The sequence below is a fragment of the Lynx canadensis genome, chromosome C1 (genome assembly GCF_007474595.2).
Source record: "Lynx canadensis isolate LIC74 chromosome C1, mLynCan4.pri.v2, whole genome shotgun sequence".
Lineage (NCBI taxonomy): Eukaryota > Metazoa > Chordata > Mammalia > Carnivora > Felidae > Lynx > Lynx canadensis.
This window is the reverse complement of record NC_044310.1, coordinates 210,215,927-210,233,346: the sequence shown is the minus strand read 5'-3', so window position 1 is coordinate 210,233,346 and position 17,420 is coordinate 210,215,927. Positions and strand designations below refer to the sequence as shown.

The 17,420-nt window shown below is 42.1% G+C and overlaps 1 protein-coding gene across 2 annotated transcripts in view; it reads right to left on the bottom strand.

Annotated features, from left to right (window-relative positions):
• Positions 1 to 17,192, bottom strand: part of DAW1 (dynein assembly factor with WD repeats 1) — a 46,773-nt gene extending 29,581 nt beyond the window's left edge. The window contains exons 1-4 of one of the 2 annotated variants that reach the window (XM_030327619.1): positions 17,110 to 17,192; positions 5,781 to 5,853; positions 2,012 to 2,156; positions 281 to 339 (exon numbers count right to left, since the gene is read on the bottom strand). In XM_030327619.1, coding sequence (XP_030183479.1) covers positions 281 to 339; positions 2,012 to 2,156; positions 5,781 to 5,853; positions 17,110 to 17,149 — 317 coding nt within the window. In that variant the 5' untranslated portion in view covers positions 17,150 to 17,192. The remainder of the gene's footprint in view (positions 1 to 280; positions 340 to 2,011; positions 2,157 to 5,780; positions 5,854 to 17,109) is intronic. The other variant, XM_030327620.1, reaches the window with a different exon arrangement.
• Between the last annotated feature and the right edge of the window lie 228 nt (positions 17,193 to 17,420).

Sequence of the window (17,420 nt, the reverse complement as noted above, 5' to 3'; positions counted from 1 at the left end):
GGGTGTTGGGGGAGATGGACTAAATGGGTGAGGGGGACTAAGGAGGATGCTTGTTGGGATGAGCACTGGGTGTTATATGTAAGTAATAAATCACTAACCTGTACTCCTAAAATCATTATTGCACTATATGTTAACTAACTTGGATTCAAATAAAATTGAAAATTAAAAATTAAATGAAATAAAAACAACTTTTCGACTTTGGGTGCAAGAAAATAAATAAATAATTTTTTCATTTAAAATTTTTAAAATTTTAAGTTTTAAATAAATAACAGAAACTTACCAAGACCCCGATTTATTAAGTGCAACATTAGTCAATGGCAGTATATGTGCTCTGAGAACCTTCAATGAGAGAAAACAGCATTTGTTTTAAACTCAAAAAAAAAGTTTAAATCATTAATTTTAATTTCAAACCAAGGAAGATATTCAAGTTTATCTTAATTATACATAATAAGTGGACAATATTCACTATCTGAGCAGACGAGAAAAAACTACATTGTATCTCCTACCATTGAGACCAATAAAACATTTGGTAGTTAACATAATTACAAAAACAATACTGGATCTGTGTTTTCCATGAAATGGCTTTTAAGATAAATTACTGCTATTAAATAAGATACCAAATAGCATTAATTTATAATATTGTCTTTTAAATACTGCACATGATTTTGTCCATAGGCATAAAAAGCATATACAGGAAATACACTAAATACGTTTCAAATGCAGATTTTACCATTAATTAATACTTCTGAAATCCTAACGCTCCTCTAGAGTCAGGATGGCTCTTATTTCATTTATCTTTCAATTCCTACACTGTCAAGCACAGAGTGGATACCTTAATATTTATCAAACGAACATACATAAATTGGATGATCTGTTTACAGATGGAGTGATTGGCTAGGCTGGGACAGTCCCAGTTACGTCTGCTGCGGGGGCATAATTATCAATAGTGTCTGCTTTCACTATCAAAAATGTTCCCATTGGAAGATAAATTACAAGGTCACTCTAGTTATAGAGCTGATATTTGAAGTTAAATAGTGCCACCTGCTGGAAAAACAAATATTACAAGAATAACTTTCTCATCTTTCAATAATACATTAAAGGGATGACTACAAAAGATGTAATTTTTTATGAGACAGAATATGCCAAAAATATAGATAATAATAACATTTCCTTTTTAATATTTTAATGTTTATTTCTTTTTGAGAGATAGAGACAGAGAAACAGCGAGCAAGGGAGGGGCAAAGAGATAAGGAGACACAGAATCCAAAGCAGGCTCCGAGCCCTGAGCTGACAGCAAAAAGCCCGACGCGGGGCTCGAACTCATGAACTGTGAGATCATGACCTGAGCATAAATCGGATGCTCACCCGACTGAGCCACCCAGGCGTCCTGATAACAATGGCATTTCTTCAAAATTCATTTAAATCATAAAAAGAAAACCAGTGTGATATGAAGCAATATTAGGATAAACTATTAAATATTGTTAAATAATTAAGAAAAACTAAAAGCTATTCCTGAGTAATTGACTACATTTGTTATACTTTAAATTTAATCACCGAGAAAACTATAGAGAAAAATAGGCACATTTACATTGCATTAAAATTATTATATAAGCCGTATCGATAAATAATTTCCTGAAATATAGTTTAGTTCACATGGAAGCAGAAAATAGTAAGTATTGATATTCCAGGAAACAGAACTTCTTAATATTACTCCAACTGAAAAGAAACTTCAATTATTCAATAACTTGAAGCTACCTTAATGGTCATCCTTTAAATGGAACATCGTAAAGAACAGCTAAACTTACTACCAATCTTTTTTTAACTTCTCTTGAGAAACACATTTCAGTTTCATTCAGTCAGTAAATAAACACTTGCTGAGACTTAGTCTTGGCAGATATATATGAGACACCAAGGGAAAGAGAAAATTTAATCTGCATTTTATCTCAGATTGATCGGATGTCAACCAATTCTTTGAAGTTCTTCTATTTGGTCATTTTAAAACATGCATTACCTTAAAAAGATAGAATTGGTGGTTGCTGTGCTGCCTGAGTTTGTCTTGTAATCTCCGTAGTAAAAGTTTTACTTGGTCTGATCGTGAAGCTGTGATTACCGGCTCCGCTTTCTGTATCTCCTCTACTAAGGCATTGACGTCAGTACTGAAATTCCCACACACAAAAGTTACTATTTTCTATACCAAAATTTGCACACACACACGCAACCCATGAAGAATGACATTGCATTTAGGAAGCACATTTATAAAATGTAAAAACACCATCAGCTTTACTAAGAGATTTCTGGGGGGGGGGGGATACAAATCAATAAAGAAATCAAGTCTGCCTGAAAGTGGCTTGGGTTCTTCAGAATGATTCTTCATTAATTGTGACTTCCCCGTGGAAAGGGGAGCAAGGATATTGATTTGCTTACCTAAGAAGGTCAAGTGCAGACTGAGCTTTCTCTTTACTTTTTTCCTGCTTCCTTTGTCTCTTTAATGAACATATACAGAATGTTCCCGATACGACTATACTTTGTGCCTTCCATATGCTTTCTTGTTTAATCTTACAACAATCCTCTAATATAACGCTTTTATCATAATTACTTTGGTGATGAAGAAACTGAGATTTGAAAAAGGTTAAGTTTGAAATACTTTTTTTTAGGGAAGGAGCAAGTAGCGAACCAAAAAATGAACATTCAAAGAATGATGATGATTATCATTAATAATTCTTACGGGCTACAACATCATTTTCTTAAAAAAGAACTGCTTGGGGATGTGCAGATTCGAGGCTTCCCTCCGTATTCAAATAACCTGTAGCGATTCCGGTAAATTTTGCCAGCCCAGAATAATAATTGTTCAAGACAAAGAATAGCGTCTATAAGCCACAAAGCATCCAAAATGGGGTCATTCTGCAAAACATGTCACGAACATGTCTCAAAGATGTACTGTCCAGTTCCCTCCCTTCAAGAAAGGACTCGGGGCCCCGCTGGGGGGCAGGTGTTTCGGTAGCTGACAGTCTCCAGCGGCCGCTCCTTCGGGATCCACCTCAGCATCGGAGCCCGGGGCACGCTCTTCCCTAGCGGCCCCGAGCCCAGGGCTGAGCCCAAGGTCAGCCTGGCCATTTCTGCCCCGCAAGCGACTCTCACCAATGAGCTTTACTCTGGAGCTCCCTCGTGGGCTTGGCAGAAAATGTTATCACCTCTGCATCATCGTGGCTGATGGCTCCTCGTGCTGAGCCTTGTTCCATCCCGTCTGTCACAGATGTCACCTCCCAATAAACCTCTCACCCACCTGCCTCCGTCTCAGCCTCTACTGCCCAGAAAGGCAAACTCTGATAAGCAGGCCTTGGTCTTCGTAAATAAACATCTCCTGAGCTCCAGTCTTGTGTAAGGGACTGAGTTAGAAGACGATTCACCCCACCTACATTTACTGAGTCCCTACTACGGTTGGGCCCTGGGAGTGTAAAAGATGTCATCTCGGCTCTCAAGAAAGACAATCTATCGGGATAGGAGTGAATATTTAGAACAGGAATGAATCAGAGACAGTTTACAATGGTGAGTTGGATGAATTTCCAGAGTCTGTTGTCAAAGGAGTTATACTTTCGTAAGAATTAGAAAGATAATAATGCCTCTTGGAAAGGTTTCCAACAAATGTTGTAAAGCAAAACAGATTTCCCAGCAAGGTCTAAATTAACCAGGTATTTAATCTGTCCATCCCAACCCTGTGGAATTCTACTTCTAATTCTAATACAGTAACTCGAGTGTGCCCCATGTCATGCAAATGTTTTTATATGCAGAATTCACTCAGATTCTTGAGCAGAACTAGAAATAAGATCCATCCTTTCTCTTTTTTACTTTGAGACATTTATTCACTACGTAGGATGACTACAGCATCCCCAGGATCTACACTTCTTTTTAATGTTGATTTTATTTATTTTGAGAATGGAGGAGGGGCAGAGAGAGAAGAAGAGAGAGAATCTCAAGCAGGCTCCCCACTGTCAGTGCAGAGCCTGACGCGGGGCTCGATCTCACCAACCCTAAGATCATGGCCTGAGTCGAAATCAAGAGTCGGACGCTTAACCAACTGAGCCCCCCAGGCGCCCCAAGGATCTACAGTTTTTTAAATACAAAATCTGTATTTTTCTGAATCTCTACCTGCAAGATATTTTCTCATATAGACATTTATCTGTGCCACTCATGTTTTATACAAGTCGTTTCTCTAGTAAGCTAGACAATAAATTCGTTGAGGTAGGGATTAAGATTAATATCTTTAGAACCTCTTATAGAACCTAACCTAGAGCTTTGCATGGAGGTGGTGCACAAAACATCGTTACAGACTAAATAAATGAATGTCTAACAAATGAACTTTCAGCATGCTGGCGGAATCACACTTACCGGTGATATGTGCCAGTTACCAAAAGAACCGAAAATCGTGACTTGATCTGAGACTTTGTCTCCCCCGAAAAATAGAGCAATGATTGTTGTGGATGACATTCGATGCCTTATCTTTGCCACCATTTCTTCTTTGATTAAAAAGCAAACAGTTGACCGCCTTCTCTGTGGGGTCACCTGGCAGTGGCAATGAACTCTACCTGGGCCGTCACCATCCGAGCCACGACCGGTCCTCACCACAGACTCCAGACCGCTCAAGTGGCCGTGGCCATGAGAGAGGTTTCAAACTGGAGAGCAGCTCGTCTACTATCTAACTATGGTTCTGTGAGAGGTCCTCTTCGCTGCCCGTGTCTGTCCCCGCTCCACTAATCATGGCCAAGCAGGTCAGCCACAGTGGAAAGTCGTTTATTTCGCTGGCCCACAACTCTGAAACACATATCGTGGCATTTTTGTTTCGCTTTACAATTTTCTTCCACTCAAAATATCTTCACCTTATCTGAGCCTGGGCTCCCACAGGATAATCACTGATCTGATCCTGTCTCTTGAAGTGGAGTTTTTCAGAGGATGACTTTTTTTTTCTTAGTTTTGCACAGGATTTCCTAAAGGGAATGAATTCTGGGCAATATGCCCTCACAAGAGGATTTCCTCTGGGCGCACAACAAGCTTTGGAGACAAAGATGGGGTCCTCCCACTTCTGCCCCGTGACAATTAATGAGGGGAGCGGAATACAGTCAGCCCCGTGAGATGTTTGTCTACCAGGGAAATAACAGGCTCAGTACTATTCTTAAAATGCCAATCACCAGCATTCCTCAAAAATGTTAAATGGTCATCAAGAAGAAGCGAGGTCTGAGAGTCTGTCACCACCACCACAAGCCTGAGGAGACTTGACAGTGAAATGTAATGTGGGATCTCGGACGAGAAAAAGCTAATCACGCAAAAAACAAAACCACCACAACAACTACAACAACAACAACAAAACACAAGTAAAATTGAATAAGATATGGTCTTTCGTTAGTAATAATGTGCGAAGACCGGTTCATTAACTCTGACCAACGCACCACATAAATCTACGAAGTTAAGAGTCTGGGATGCGGGGCATGGGGCGTGGGGGAGCTCCTGTCTTCACAGCTTTCTAAAACTGCTCTAACCTAAAAGATTAAAAACAACAACAGGTGTATTTAGGAAGAAAAACAAAGGGCAGACGGACGATCCTTTTCCCACCTCGTAAGGCACTCCAGCAGGTCTCACTGAAGCAAGCAGGAAATAATACACCACAGAACGTGTGTTGAGCACCGCACGGTGAGTCCACGCAGCCCTTCCGTACCCCGCCCTGAGCCAGCATTTGTCAATAACAAATCTGGCTCGGAAACCCAGGCTGCACCACATGGCGGGTTTACCTGGGACTGAGGTTGAGCAAATCGATGCATTTGGTCTTCAGTTCTCCACTCGTTTCATATTCCAACATAATTCCTGTAAAAATAAACAAACGTGGTGTAAGACACTGGGGATGACACGCCAACGTCAGAAGTTAGTCTACTTTGCCGTAACCTTTTTTTCACCTCTATTTTTTTAGTTTGTAAAATTTCTCGGCATCCGGGGCGCCTGGGGTGGCTCAGTCGGTTCAGTGTCCGACTCTTGATTTCGGCTCAGGTCATGATCTCCCGGTTCGTGGGTTCGAGCCCCGTGTCGGGCTCTGTGCTGACAGCTCGGAGCCTGGAGCCTGCTTCGGATTCGGTGTCTCCCTCTCTCTCTGCCCCTCCCCCACTCAGGCTCTGTCTGTCTGTCTGTCTGTCTCTCTCTCTCTCTCAAAAGTAAATAATTAAAAAATGAAAATTTCTCAGCATAAAACATAACGCAGTGATGTCTGATTTTAAAACACGGTTGCGTGAACTCGCTTTTCCCTAGTCCTTCCCCTAAATACAGCTACATACCCTTGAAAGTCTTCAACAGGCGATGCTAAAATAATCGCAAGCTGGGTAGAAGGTGGACCGGTCAGAGGCCTCAGGACTTGAGGAATGACGGCATGGTGAGTCCCCTGGGTTTTCTTTTTGTCTCCCACGTGTCCCTCAACAGGAGAGGAGCTTGACCTGCTGCCCGGAACCACCAAAGAGCACAGCCAACAAAAACCGAGCCACAGCAAAGCTTGCTCTCTGTGGCCAGAGGACCAGGAGAAGGAAGTCAAACAAACAAACAAATTCATGGGGAGCCCTAAGCCCTGCTCCACAGCTGGGGCCCCTTAGGCAGTCTGATCCCCTCTGTGGAAGCCCGGCGCTGCCCCAGTTCTCCTGCAAAGCTGGGCCCCAGCAGTGCTCTGATCTGCCTGCAGCAGCCCAGCGACAAAGCCCCAGGTGTCCTCGACCTCGGCTTCTCAGCTGGGGCCCCGGGGCACTATCTTATCTCTCTGCAGCAGAGACAGAGAAGTCCCCGGACCGCTCAGACCCCACTCCACAACCAAGCCATTGGTGGGCAGTCTCATCCACCTGCAAAGGGGGCGGCAGTGAAGTCCTGGGATATCCCAGACCCCACTCCGCAACCAGCTGACAAAGCAAGTGTCTTCCTGCATTTTAACCAGCAGTGTAACCAGGTAGAGTCCTGTTCCCCGCCCCCAGAAGGTCACTCAGTGAGACCAGCCATCCTGGGAAGTACCTCCTACCCTGCAGGTGGCACCAGCTGGAACTGAGTAGGGCCTTAGCAGCATCAGAAAAACAAAGCAGACCGGAAGAGCATTGCAAGGGCTCAAAACACTAAGCTGCCGTTGGAACTAAAGCCCACAAAGTAGACCAGAACTTCTACGCGAAATCTAAACGTGGTAACTGTCTGCCAAAGTAGATTCAGATAGGATCAAGAGTCTGCTAACATAAGAACCAAAATGCCCAGGATACAATAAACAGGAAAAGACCATCGACAAACCCCAATAGCCAGGATACCATAGGAAATCACCTCTCACACCAAGAACCAGAGAAAGATAATCAATGAACACAGACATGGAGGTGAATCAGAGGCTGGAAATATCTGACAAGGATTTTAAAGGAGAGGTCAAAAATGCTGTAGCAACCATTTACAAATTCACTTGAAACAAATGAATGAAATTTTAAAAATCTCAGAAAAATAGAAGTTTTTAAAACACACTAAACGGGTATTATGTAACTGGAAATTCAAAGGACAAAGTGAAAAACTTGTTGAATAAGTTCAATAGGAGAGTGGAGAGGACAAAGGATAGAATCAGTGAACTTGAAGACAGATCAATAGACTATATTCCATCTGAACAACAGAAAGATAAGTTACTGGAGGGGGGGGGGGGACCTGAACAGAGCCTCTTAACCACTTTATTGTACTACCTCTATAAATGTGGGCCAGTGGATCTCACAAGTTTTGGCCTTAGGACCACTTTACATTCTCCAAATTATTGAGGAGGCCAAAGAAATTTTATTTCTGTAATATTTTCCGCATTAAAATTGAGAAAATTTAAATTCTGTATTAAACTGTTTTAAAATAGCAATAATAAAGTCATATCATGTTAATGTAAATACATATTTTATAGAAATAACCAAGAAAAGTAACATCGCTTTACACTTTTCAAATCTCTTTAATATCTGGCTTAACTAAACACAGCTGGAGTCTCAGGGAGCCTGGGTGGCTCAATCGGTTAAGCATCCAACTTCGGTTCAGGTCATGATGTCACGGTTTGTGAATTCGAGCCCCACGGTGGCATCTGTGCTGACAGCTCAGAGCCTGGAGCCTGCTTCGGATTCTGTGTCTCCCTCTCTCTCTTTGTCCCTCCCCTGCTTGTGCTTTGTCTCTGTCTCTCAAAAATGAATAAACATTAAAAAAAAATTTTAATAAAAAAATAAATAAATAAAAACAGCTGGAGTCTCATCTCTGCTTCTGCGTTCAAGTTGTTGCTACATGGTATTTCAGATGAAGTATATGGGAAAAAAAATCTGGTCATATCCAGATATGCAGTTGGAAAAGGGACAAATATTTTAACTGCATTTTCTAGTAATCATGGATAATCTTCTTTAATACTACATTAAAACTTAACAAGTGTTAATTCATAAAGAATGGTTGCAATACAGAATCTGAAACCACATCAATTAACTCTGCGTACATTATGTTAAAATCCACTGGTCTATATCGCATGTTCAAAGGATATCTTATTCATGTATGGTTTATAACCACGCACCAGACATCTGAAAAATATTAGTTTACCGAGTTATGCACATCTTCTAAATGTTGACGTATATAATCATACAATATCCCCCCCCCCCAAATCACATTTGTTAATATCACTACCAACATCTATCATCAGAAAACTCTTTTAGTGTTGGTAAGCTACCCAGCTCATGGAGGTAGATACAAGTTTTCTGAAATTCTAGTTTTTACTTGAAAGCTCAAATTTTGTCACTGGCAAGAAATGCTGACAGTTTTGCTTGTAAGTTTCAGGCTCACTTTGCCCCTTTTCAAGCAAAATGTCTCCCAAATGTCCGGGTCTGAAAGCTACATTTGCTTCTCAGTCCTTCAGGTAAAAATGGTGCTCTGTGAAGAAAATGGCTAGTTCATCTCTCAGCTCAAAGGACCGCACGGTGTTTTCCTCAAAACCACTACGGAACACTACCGTGCAGAAGTGTTTAATGAGTACTTTCTATTTCACCACCCAGAATGCAAGTACTCCTATGTCAGTGTCTCACTACATTAGTGAGCTTTACTGTTTCATCAAGGACATTCCTACGTGAAACTGAGGGGGTTTCTTCCTTGTACCAGTGTGTGTCAGTGAGAAATACAATGACCACTCTGAGAGTTTGTGGCCACCCACCGCCTGATTTGTAGTAAGTTTCTAGCAGTTTCACCTCCTCTTGCTTTTGTACGAGTAGGGCAAATGTCAGTACAGCGAAAAAAGCAGATGGTATCTGACTGTTATTATGTAGAGATTTGACCTTGAGGCCCCACTGAAAGGGTGCAAGAGACCCCAAGGGTCCTGTTACAATTTGAGAATCCCTGCTATCAGATATATTTGATATAAAAGATAGGATTTCTGAAGCATTTCAGATCAAGAGAAAATAGGAAATTCTATCAAAACACTGTATTTGCTTTCCAAAGCACTACACCATTGAAATGGAGTGTGGCAGGGTTGAAAAGGCATGTGCTTGGCATCAAAGAGGTCCAGGTTTGAGCTCCAGCTCGATTCCCTACTCACTTCATGATACTAGTAAAGTAATCCCTTTATATCCCACTTTTCTTATCTGTAGAGAATACCTTCAGTTTGCTGGTTGAAATTAAAGAATACGTACATAAAGCTCCTGGCATATAGAAACTCATTAAGTAGTGCTTATTACCTAACGATTAATCAAATACTGCCTTGCGACATATCCGACATAGTCAGCTTGTATTACTTAAATTGCATCGATGCCTTCTCTCCCAGTAGATTGTGACACTTTTGAGAAGGAAACTATTTGCTTCTTCATACTCCCAGGAGGACCCTCCCTGGAATGAGTAGTGATGGTTTCCGCACAATAAGCGCATGATTTGGCCAGTTTCAAGTACAAACAACACTGTCAAATGGATTGACGTTACTTCCCCTCTGTGATTTCCATTTCTCCCTCCATGGTGCCTGCCTACTTCATTGTCTTTACCGTCTATCTTCTGTCCTGGCAACATAATGACTTTGGTCTCCTGGGTCTGCCTCTCTTCATCCCTAGCGTCTACCATGAAATTTGGTACACAGGAACTGTCCAAACAGTGCTTGTTGAATACGTTAACTAATGGACAGATGATTGGATGAGTGTCTCCAGACAGCTTAATGCAATTAACAGTCCCTGTCTTTATGACACATGGACTTTCAGAAATAATTGGCACGATGACCACGTCCCTCCTTCCAATACTATCCTAATAGGCTTCTGTGAAATCCTTCCATCTTTTTCTCCACTTTGTTATTTTCCATTTCTCCTTTACTGATCTCTTCTGCCTGACCTTGAACTATTGATTTAGGGTGCCAGTCTTTTTCTCTGTATAAATTCACCTATCCTCATGGCTTTCACTGCCATCAACGCCAAAAATACCTCTCCCGTCTAGACCTCCTCTGAGTTCCACACATGTTGATATCTCGCCTGCACCTCCCACAAGTCCAGGATCTTTCTCTTCAATCCTGTTTCTCCTGGAGAGCTGTTCCTCAGTGTCAGACATGACCACTCACCCAACTGCACAGCTACAGCCTCAGGAGAAGCTCATTTTCACACAGTCTGCTTCATGGATTTGCCACAACTAAGTAGGCAAACCCGAGCAGCCATTGTGTAATGAAGGGTAACATTTTGCAACCGAAAAATCATTCCAAATGCTTTTAATAACCGAACAACTACAACAACAACAAACTGCCCAGAACAGCAAGACCCAGCAGGCAAACAGCTGTACCGAACAGGCTGGTTTAGTTCAGTTTTATTTGGTTTCTTTTCCCCAAGAAGTGATTCTTTCATATCAAACACCTGAAGCCAGACTCTAAGAAGCAAAGTTAACAAATTAAAAAAAGAAAGGATCCAGTGGAGAGCCAACCACTGTAAATACTGTTGTTTCCTTAGTGTAAAAAGAGGCTTCATGTTCCGCACCAACTTTTTCAACAAAATACGGATGTCATAACACTGTCAAAATCTTTCTAAAGTCCTATTTGTATGCCATATGTTCTGGAAAGGATTTAAGAGAGCTTAGAAAAATAGAATACAAGAAGCTAAGGTTGGAAGTAAGTAAGAATTAGATACATTGACAAGGGAAGATTCAAGAAAAGGAAAGATCAAATTCGCAATTGCATTGAACACCTAAATATAAAATTAACAACAAATGTACAAGGCCTGGCTGTACTATTTTAAATTTTTTGTACTATTGAACATAAAAGAAAATTGTGATGAAATGGAGAGACACATTTCTAGATGAGAAAATGCAATATTATAAAGATGTTAAATTAATCGATGAATTAAAGTAATTATAATGATTTTATTTTTTGGAATTTGAAAATTTACCACAAACTATAAAACAATAAAGTGCGGTTCTGACACAAAATTGGATCAATATAAGAGAATCATCTATATATGGGAATTTAAAAATGAAGTGATGGTAATATTTTAAATTAATGGGGAAAGAATAAATTACTCAATAAATAATGGTGTAATAAGCAGTTGGATTTTGGAAAAATTGGTAAAATTGGATTTCTACAATATACAAAAACATTCTAGGCGGAGTAGAAATTTTAATATTAAAAACCAACTACAAAATGATCAAAATACTAGAACATATTTACATCTTAGTGTATGTAATTGGCTTTTTAAGTATGATGTGAAACTCAACGCCTAAAAAAGAAACACCGATGCATTTGTCTGAAGCCAAATTTGAAACTTCTCGCAAGAGAAGATACCACAAAGTTAAAGACAAATGATAGCCACCAAAAAAACTTCAACTCTAAATGCAAAACCTGAAGAACTTTATAGGAGCCTAAAAATATTTTTTAATGGCCAAAAGGCATGAATAGTCAATTTGCAAACAGAAAAAGGCAATAAACAGACCAAACTAAAATGTACCCAACTCCATTAATAAGAAACACAAAATGCAAAAACAGATATAATTTTTACTCATCAGATTAGCAATATTGCAAAGATTAACAATACTAACTAAATATTAGCAAGGTTCGGGACAGGTATTCTCACTTCCTGTTGGCAGACATATCAGGTGGCTCTCTTCCAGTGCCCGTCACACCTTCAGTGAGTTGAGCACGATCTCAGCTGACCTTTTATGTATTTTTCAGAATTTTGTTAAAAGTAAATACTACTTCTGTAATAAAAAAAAAAAAAGTCGGAGGAAAAGGAAAGAAAAAAGTAGGAGAAAAATTAGAACATGGAGAAAAAGGAAGAAAAATGACAGTGATTAACATTAGTAGAACATCAGGTCCTGAAGATCAAGATCCCTGAAAGGTTATTTGAAAAGTCAAATAAGATACAGAACTATAAAACCTACCAAATTGCTGTCAATTTAATGCCTTCAGCTCAGCTCCCGAACTCAAGGTTCGTGAGTTTGAGCCCCACATTGGGATCTGCTCTGACAGTGCAGGACCTGCTTGGGCTTCTCTGTCGCCCTCTCTCTCTGCCCCTCCCCTGCTCATGTGCACTGTTGGGGGAAGAGAGGCACGCACTCTCTCTCTTTCTCAAAAGTAAATAAACATTAAAAAAAAAATTAGCACTTGACAGCCCACACAGCATAATCTATATCCTAAGGGGATGCACTAAAAAATTGCAGCAAATGCACAAAGTTCTGTGTTCTTTATTCACAACTATCTTGTTTCTTATAAAATAAAAAAAGGTTAGGTCTTTAAGTTGACTACTAAAAATTAGTTGGTTACTATACAAGCGGATCTAAAAAACAAAGGGCAACATCTGAAACCTGAGCATTGGACTATTTCACTGAGACAAAACACCAAGGTCAAATGCTCACCCCTCCCGTGACCACTGAGTTCCCCTACGAGCCAGAGGCTGGGTGGTGCGCAGTGAAGAGGTCAAGCGGAACACAGACAAAGATGCTCCAGGAGTACATGTGGTTCTTCAGTGACTGTTTCCCACAGTACCTTAGTCTTCTTGATCTGCCCCTGGTTGTGCATTTTCGTATAATAGGCATGATTCCCAAAACATCGAAGAAGCTGCTACCCCCCAAATTCTGCAATGTTCTCAAAGGCTAAGCCTTAAAAGATGTGAGCATTCCTTACTCAGATCACATTCAACCAACAAAGACCTTTAAAGTGCCCAGAATATTAACTAGGCTTTTTTTTTAACATCTTTTATTTATTTTTGAGAGGCAGAGAGAGAGAGTGCGAGCTGGGGAGAGTCAGAGAGAGAGAGAGAGGGAGACACAGAATCTGAAGCAGGCTCCAGGCTCTGAGCTGGCAGCACAGAGCCCCACGCGGGGCTCAAACCAACAAACCACAAGATCGTGACCTGAGCCAAAGTTGGACGCTTAACCGACTGAGCCACCCAGGCGCCCCTTAACTAGTTTCATTAATGTTTATTTAGTTCCTTCTCCTGACCCAAAACACCAGAGGCCTACACACAAGAAGTAAAAGACAATGGCTGTGATGCCTGAGTCAGGTGAAAAGCACGTATGGGACACCCACTCTTCACAAAGCAAAGAGCTTATGAATTAATGAATAAGATAAAAAGAGAATGCCCATGTTTGATTAGCCGTATTACTGCTATGGACTTTTAGGAGGGAGAGAGATCATTCCATGGATGCCAACAATGGAATGCTCCTGACCTATACGATACTCAAAAGAAAGTAGGAGGATGGAAATCGGGGGATTAAGCGATGAAACAAAACTGCAGAAGGGATAAAGGTAACATGGGAATGATTCAGCGGTGAGCGATTTTTTTCCCACTTGATAATGTTATTCCAACACCCACCTGCTATTCAGAAGTACCTTGGAAACTTGCGTATAATGTATGGCTCATTAAAGACTGGAATTCAGAAATTCAGTGTCTCACCTGCTAAGTGATATGACTTCATTGTAAGATAATCATTAAGGCAATAGTTGCCAAGTGGGAGACCACAGCCTTCCTGGAATGTGGCATTGCTGGAACCTGGACTTTCAGAGCCGGAGCGAACCCTACAGATCATCTCTCTGACTTATTCACATTTCAGGAGCTCCAGGTTTTCTACTCAATACATACCACCCCATTAAACTCATTTACTCAACAACTATGTTGCATGTCTATTCATTCCCCAGTCTCTTGTCTCCTCTAGGTGCTAGAGATACGGTTGTAAACAAAACACAGTCCCGTACCTCATGAAGCTTTTATTGTAGCAGGGGTGTCTGAGGGAAATACGTAAATTAAAATCATGGTATATTGAGCTGAGATCATGCTAAGAAAAAACAAAGCAGGCGGGGAGGCTATGAAATATCTTGAGGAGAAGCTGGCAATTCTAGAAATTCTAGAAGGGAAGCTTCACTTTCACTTTTCTCACTGTACCTGCTTTTAAGGACAGAGCTAAAAAAAAAAAAAAAAAAAAAAAAAAAAACACAAACCATGAGAGTGTTGATGATGTAGATGTCCAGGGAAGATGATTCCAGGCCAAAAGAGGAGGAAGTGCAGGGACCCTGAGTGGGGGTCATGCCCAGCTCAGCCAAGGAACACTGGGAAGAGCAGCTCTGCTGGAGGGGAAGGAGGGTGGAGTCCAAGGCAAACGTATGGAAGGGCCTGTAGGGCCTTGGAGATTATGACCTTGAAGACCATGGCCTTTTTACGTTAAGTGAAATGAAAGGCCATTGGAGGACTCAAGCCTAAGAGTGACATGATCAGATTTAGGTTCTCCAGTCATCCTGCTGTTGTGTTGAAAATAAACAGGAGTGGGGCAAGGGTGAACACACTAACAACAGGAAACATGGTAAGCATTGCTACCATGAATGCTGTGTATATTTTCTTTTCTTTTCTTTTACTTTATTATTTATTTTTTAATTTACATCCCAGTTAGATGGCCTGTAGTGCCACAGTGATTTCAGGAGTAGATTCCTTAATGCCCCTTACCCATTTACCCATCCCCCCCTCCCACAACTCCTCCAGTAACTTTCTGTTTGTTCTCCATATTTAAGAGTCTCTTATGTTTTGTCCCCCTCCCTGTTTTTATATTGTTTTTGCGTCCCTTCCCTTAGGTTCGTCTGTTTTGTATCTTAAAGTTCCCAGATGAATGAAATCATACAATACGTGTCTTTCTCTGACTAATTTTGCTCAGCATAATACCCTCTAGTTCCATCCATGTAGTTGCAAATGGCAAGATTTCATTCTTTTTGAATGCCAAGTAATACTCCATTGTATATATAGCTGTATATATTTTAAAGGTGAACTGGTAAGGGGCTCCTGGGTGGCTCAGTCGGTTAAGCATCTGACTCCAGCTCAGGTCAGGATCTTACGGTTCATGGGTTGGAGCCCCGCGTTGGGCTCTGTGCCGACAGCTTGGGCCTGGAGACTGCTTCAGATTCTGTGTCTCCCGCGCTCTCTCTGCCCCTCCCCTGCTCACATTCTGTCTCTTTCTGTCTCTCAAAAATGAATGAACATTAAAAAATTTTAAATAAATAAAAAAATAAAGGTGAACTGGTAGGATTTATTACTGGCCTAAACGTGGGGTGTGCAAGATGGGAGAAAAGAATGAGTCCAAGGTTGTGGCCTGAGCAAGTGGAGGAAGGAAACTGCCATTGACTGATAGGAGACAGACCGTAGGATGCCTCAATGACATGCACATTGCAATATCCAAAGGAATAACCAGGCAGGCTGTGAGTTACTCAAGACTACTCAGGTTTTTAAACCTTGAGAATGGATGAGATCACCCAGTATAGACAGAAAAGTCCAAGGACAGGGCTCTGGGACACTCCAACATCAAAGTCAGAAGGAAGAGAAGCTAACATGATGGACAAAGAAGAAATGACAATGAAGCAGGAGGGAAAAAAAGTAGGTGTGGAAGCCAACGGACATGGACAGAGTGGCCAAATTCATCAAATGTTGCTCTCAGGTCAGGAAAGGTAGGACTGAGAGGTGGCCAGAGCGTTTAGTGATGTTAGAGGCCACTGAAGATCTTGAAAAGCACAGTTTCAATGGAGCGGTGAAGGTGAAAACATGATAGGAGTGAGTCCCAGACAGACGGGAGAAGAGAAATGAGGAAAACATTCCTCCAAGGAGGTTTGCTGGGAAGGGAAAGAGACAAATGGGAGAGCACCTGCAAAGGGTCAGGAGACCAGTGGGAGAAGTGTTATTATCACCATGTGACTTGGTGACCAAAATGGCTTGATGGCTCAAAACAAATTGCCCACATTACAAAATTTGTATATGGTGAGAGCCAGTTATTATGACCCCAGAGCTCATCATGTTAACCTCCATTCCGCAGCAAAGGGGTGAAAGTTAAGTCATTCAGGTCTCATCCGACCAGGATATTTGGTCACCTACTTGCTTTGTAGCAAGTTTTGCGGACTTTTTATTCTATATTCTTCTTATTTTCTACGGGAATTCTGACCCGGAACCAAGAGTTCTTCCTCTATGTCTGTACCTAAGGAGCCAGTGACCAGTGGGCTTCACTTAATTCTTCAAAGATGCCCATGTCCTCACCTATGAAACAAGAGAACCAGGCAAGTTTATCCCTTTCTAAAACTATAGCGTCCTGTGGACTTCTTTCCAAATTCCTTAACGCATGGGCGTCAAGGGCTGTGACCTTCAAGCCCCAAGGCACAGAGCGCGCGTTGGCAGGCCCTCAATAAATGCACGGATCAACTGCTATGTGTGGTCTGGAATGCGGTCACCCACGTAATATGCTCTGTTGAATATGTATTCTTTTCATATCCAACATACCTTGACGTAATCATCCTGGGACGTTTAAAATGAAAAGTGCCGTCCTTGTTGGGTGTCTTCCCCTCTGGAAACCAGTATCTTGGGCCTGCTCCCTCCCCACCTGCCACATTCCTAACTAGCCAGAAAAGCATTGTAACTTCCACGTTTAGAGGTTTCCTAAAAGAATCATTTTGAAAGTGTCCAGGAACAGAGCCCAGCAACCGAAGGAGTGGTGGGTTAGGTTGGGTAGTGCCCTGCTTCTTGTCCCCCACGTGGATCACCGTATAGGGGACCCCCCCCCCCGGCCCCTGGGGTCCCCGCAGCCTCCTCCGCCCCAGACCCTCCCAGAGCCAAGGACCCCACGCGAGGACGGAAGGGGCCCGGCCGGTACCTGGAGGGTAATACCGGAGCAGGAGGCTCTTGAGTTTCATTTTCTCCTTCCCAGACCCCCCCGCCCCCGTCAATGCTCTTCGTAGCCATGGAAACGGCCAAACAGCGGCGGGGCGAACTGCGCGCATGCGCGGGCTTCCAGCGCGAGGAGCTGGGCGCGCAGGCTGGACCGGGGCCCGCGGCCCCGCGAGGCGCCACCAGGGGGCGCGCCCGCACCTGCCCGCGTGTCCCCGGGGGCCGACCGGGGCTCCAGGGTGCGTGGCCGACGACAGCGATCGCGGCGTTGCTCCCGTCCAAATCTGCACCCTGGGC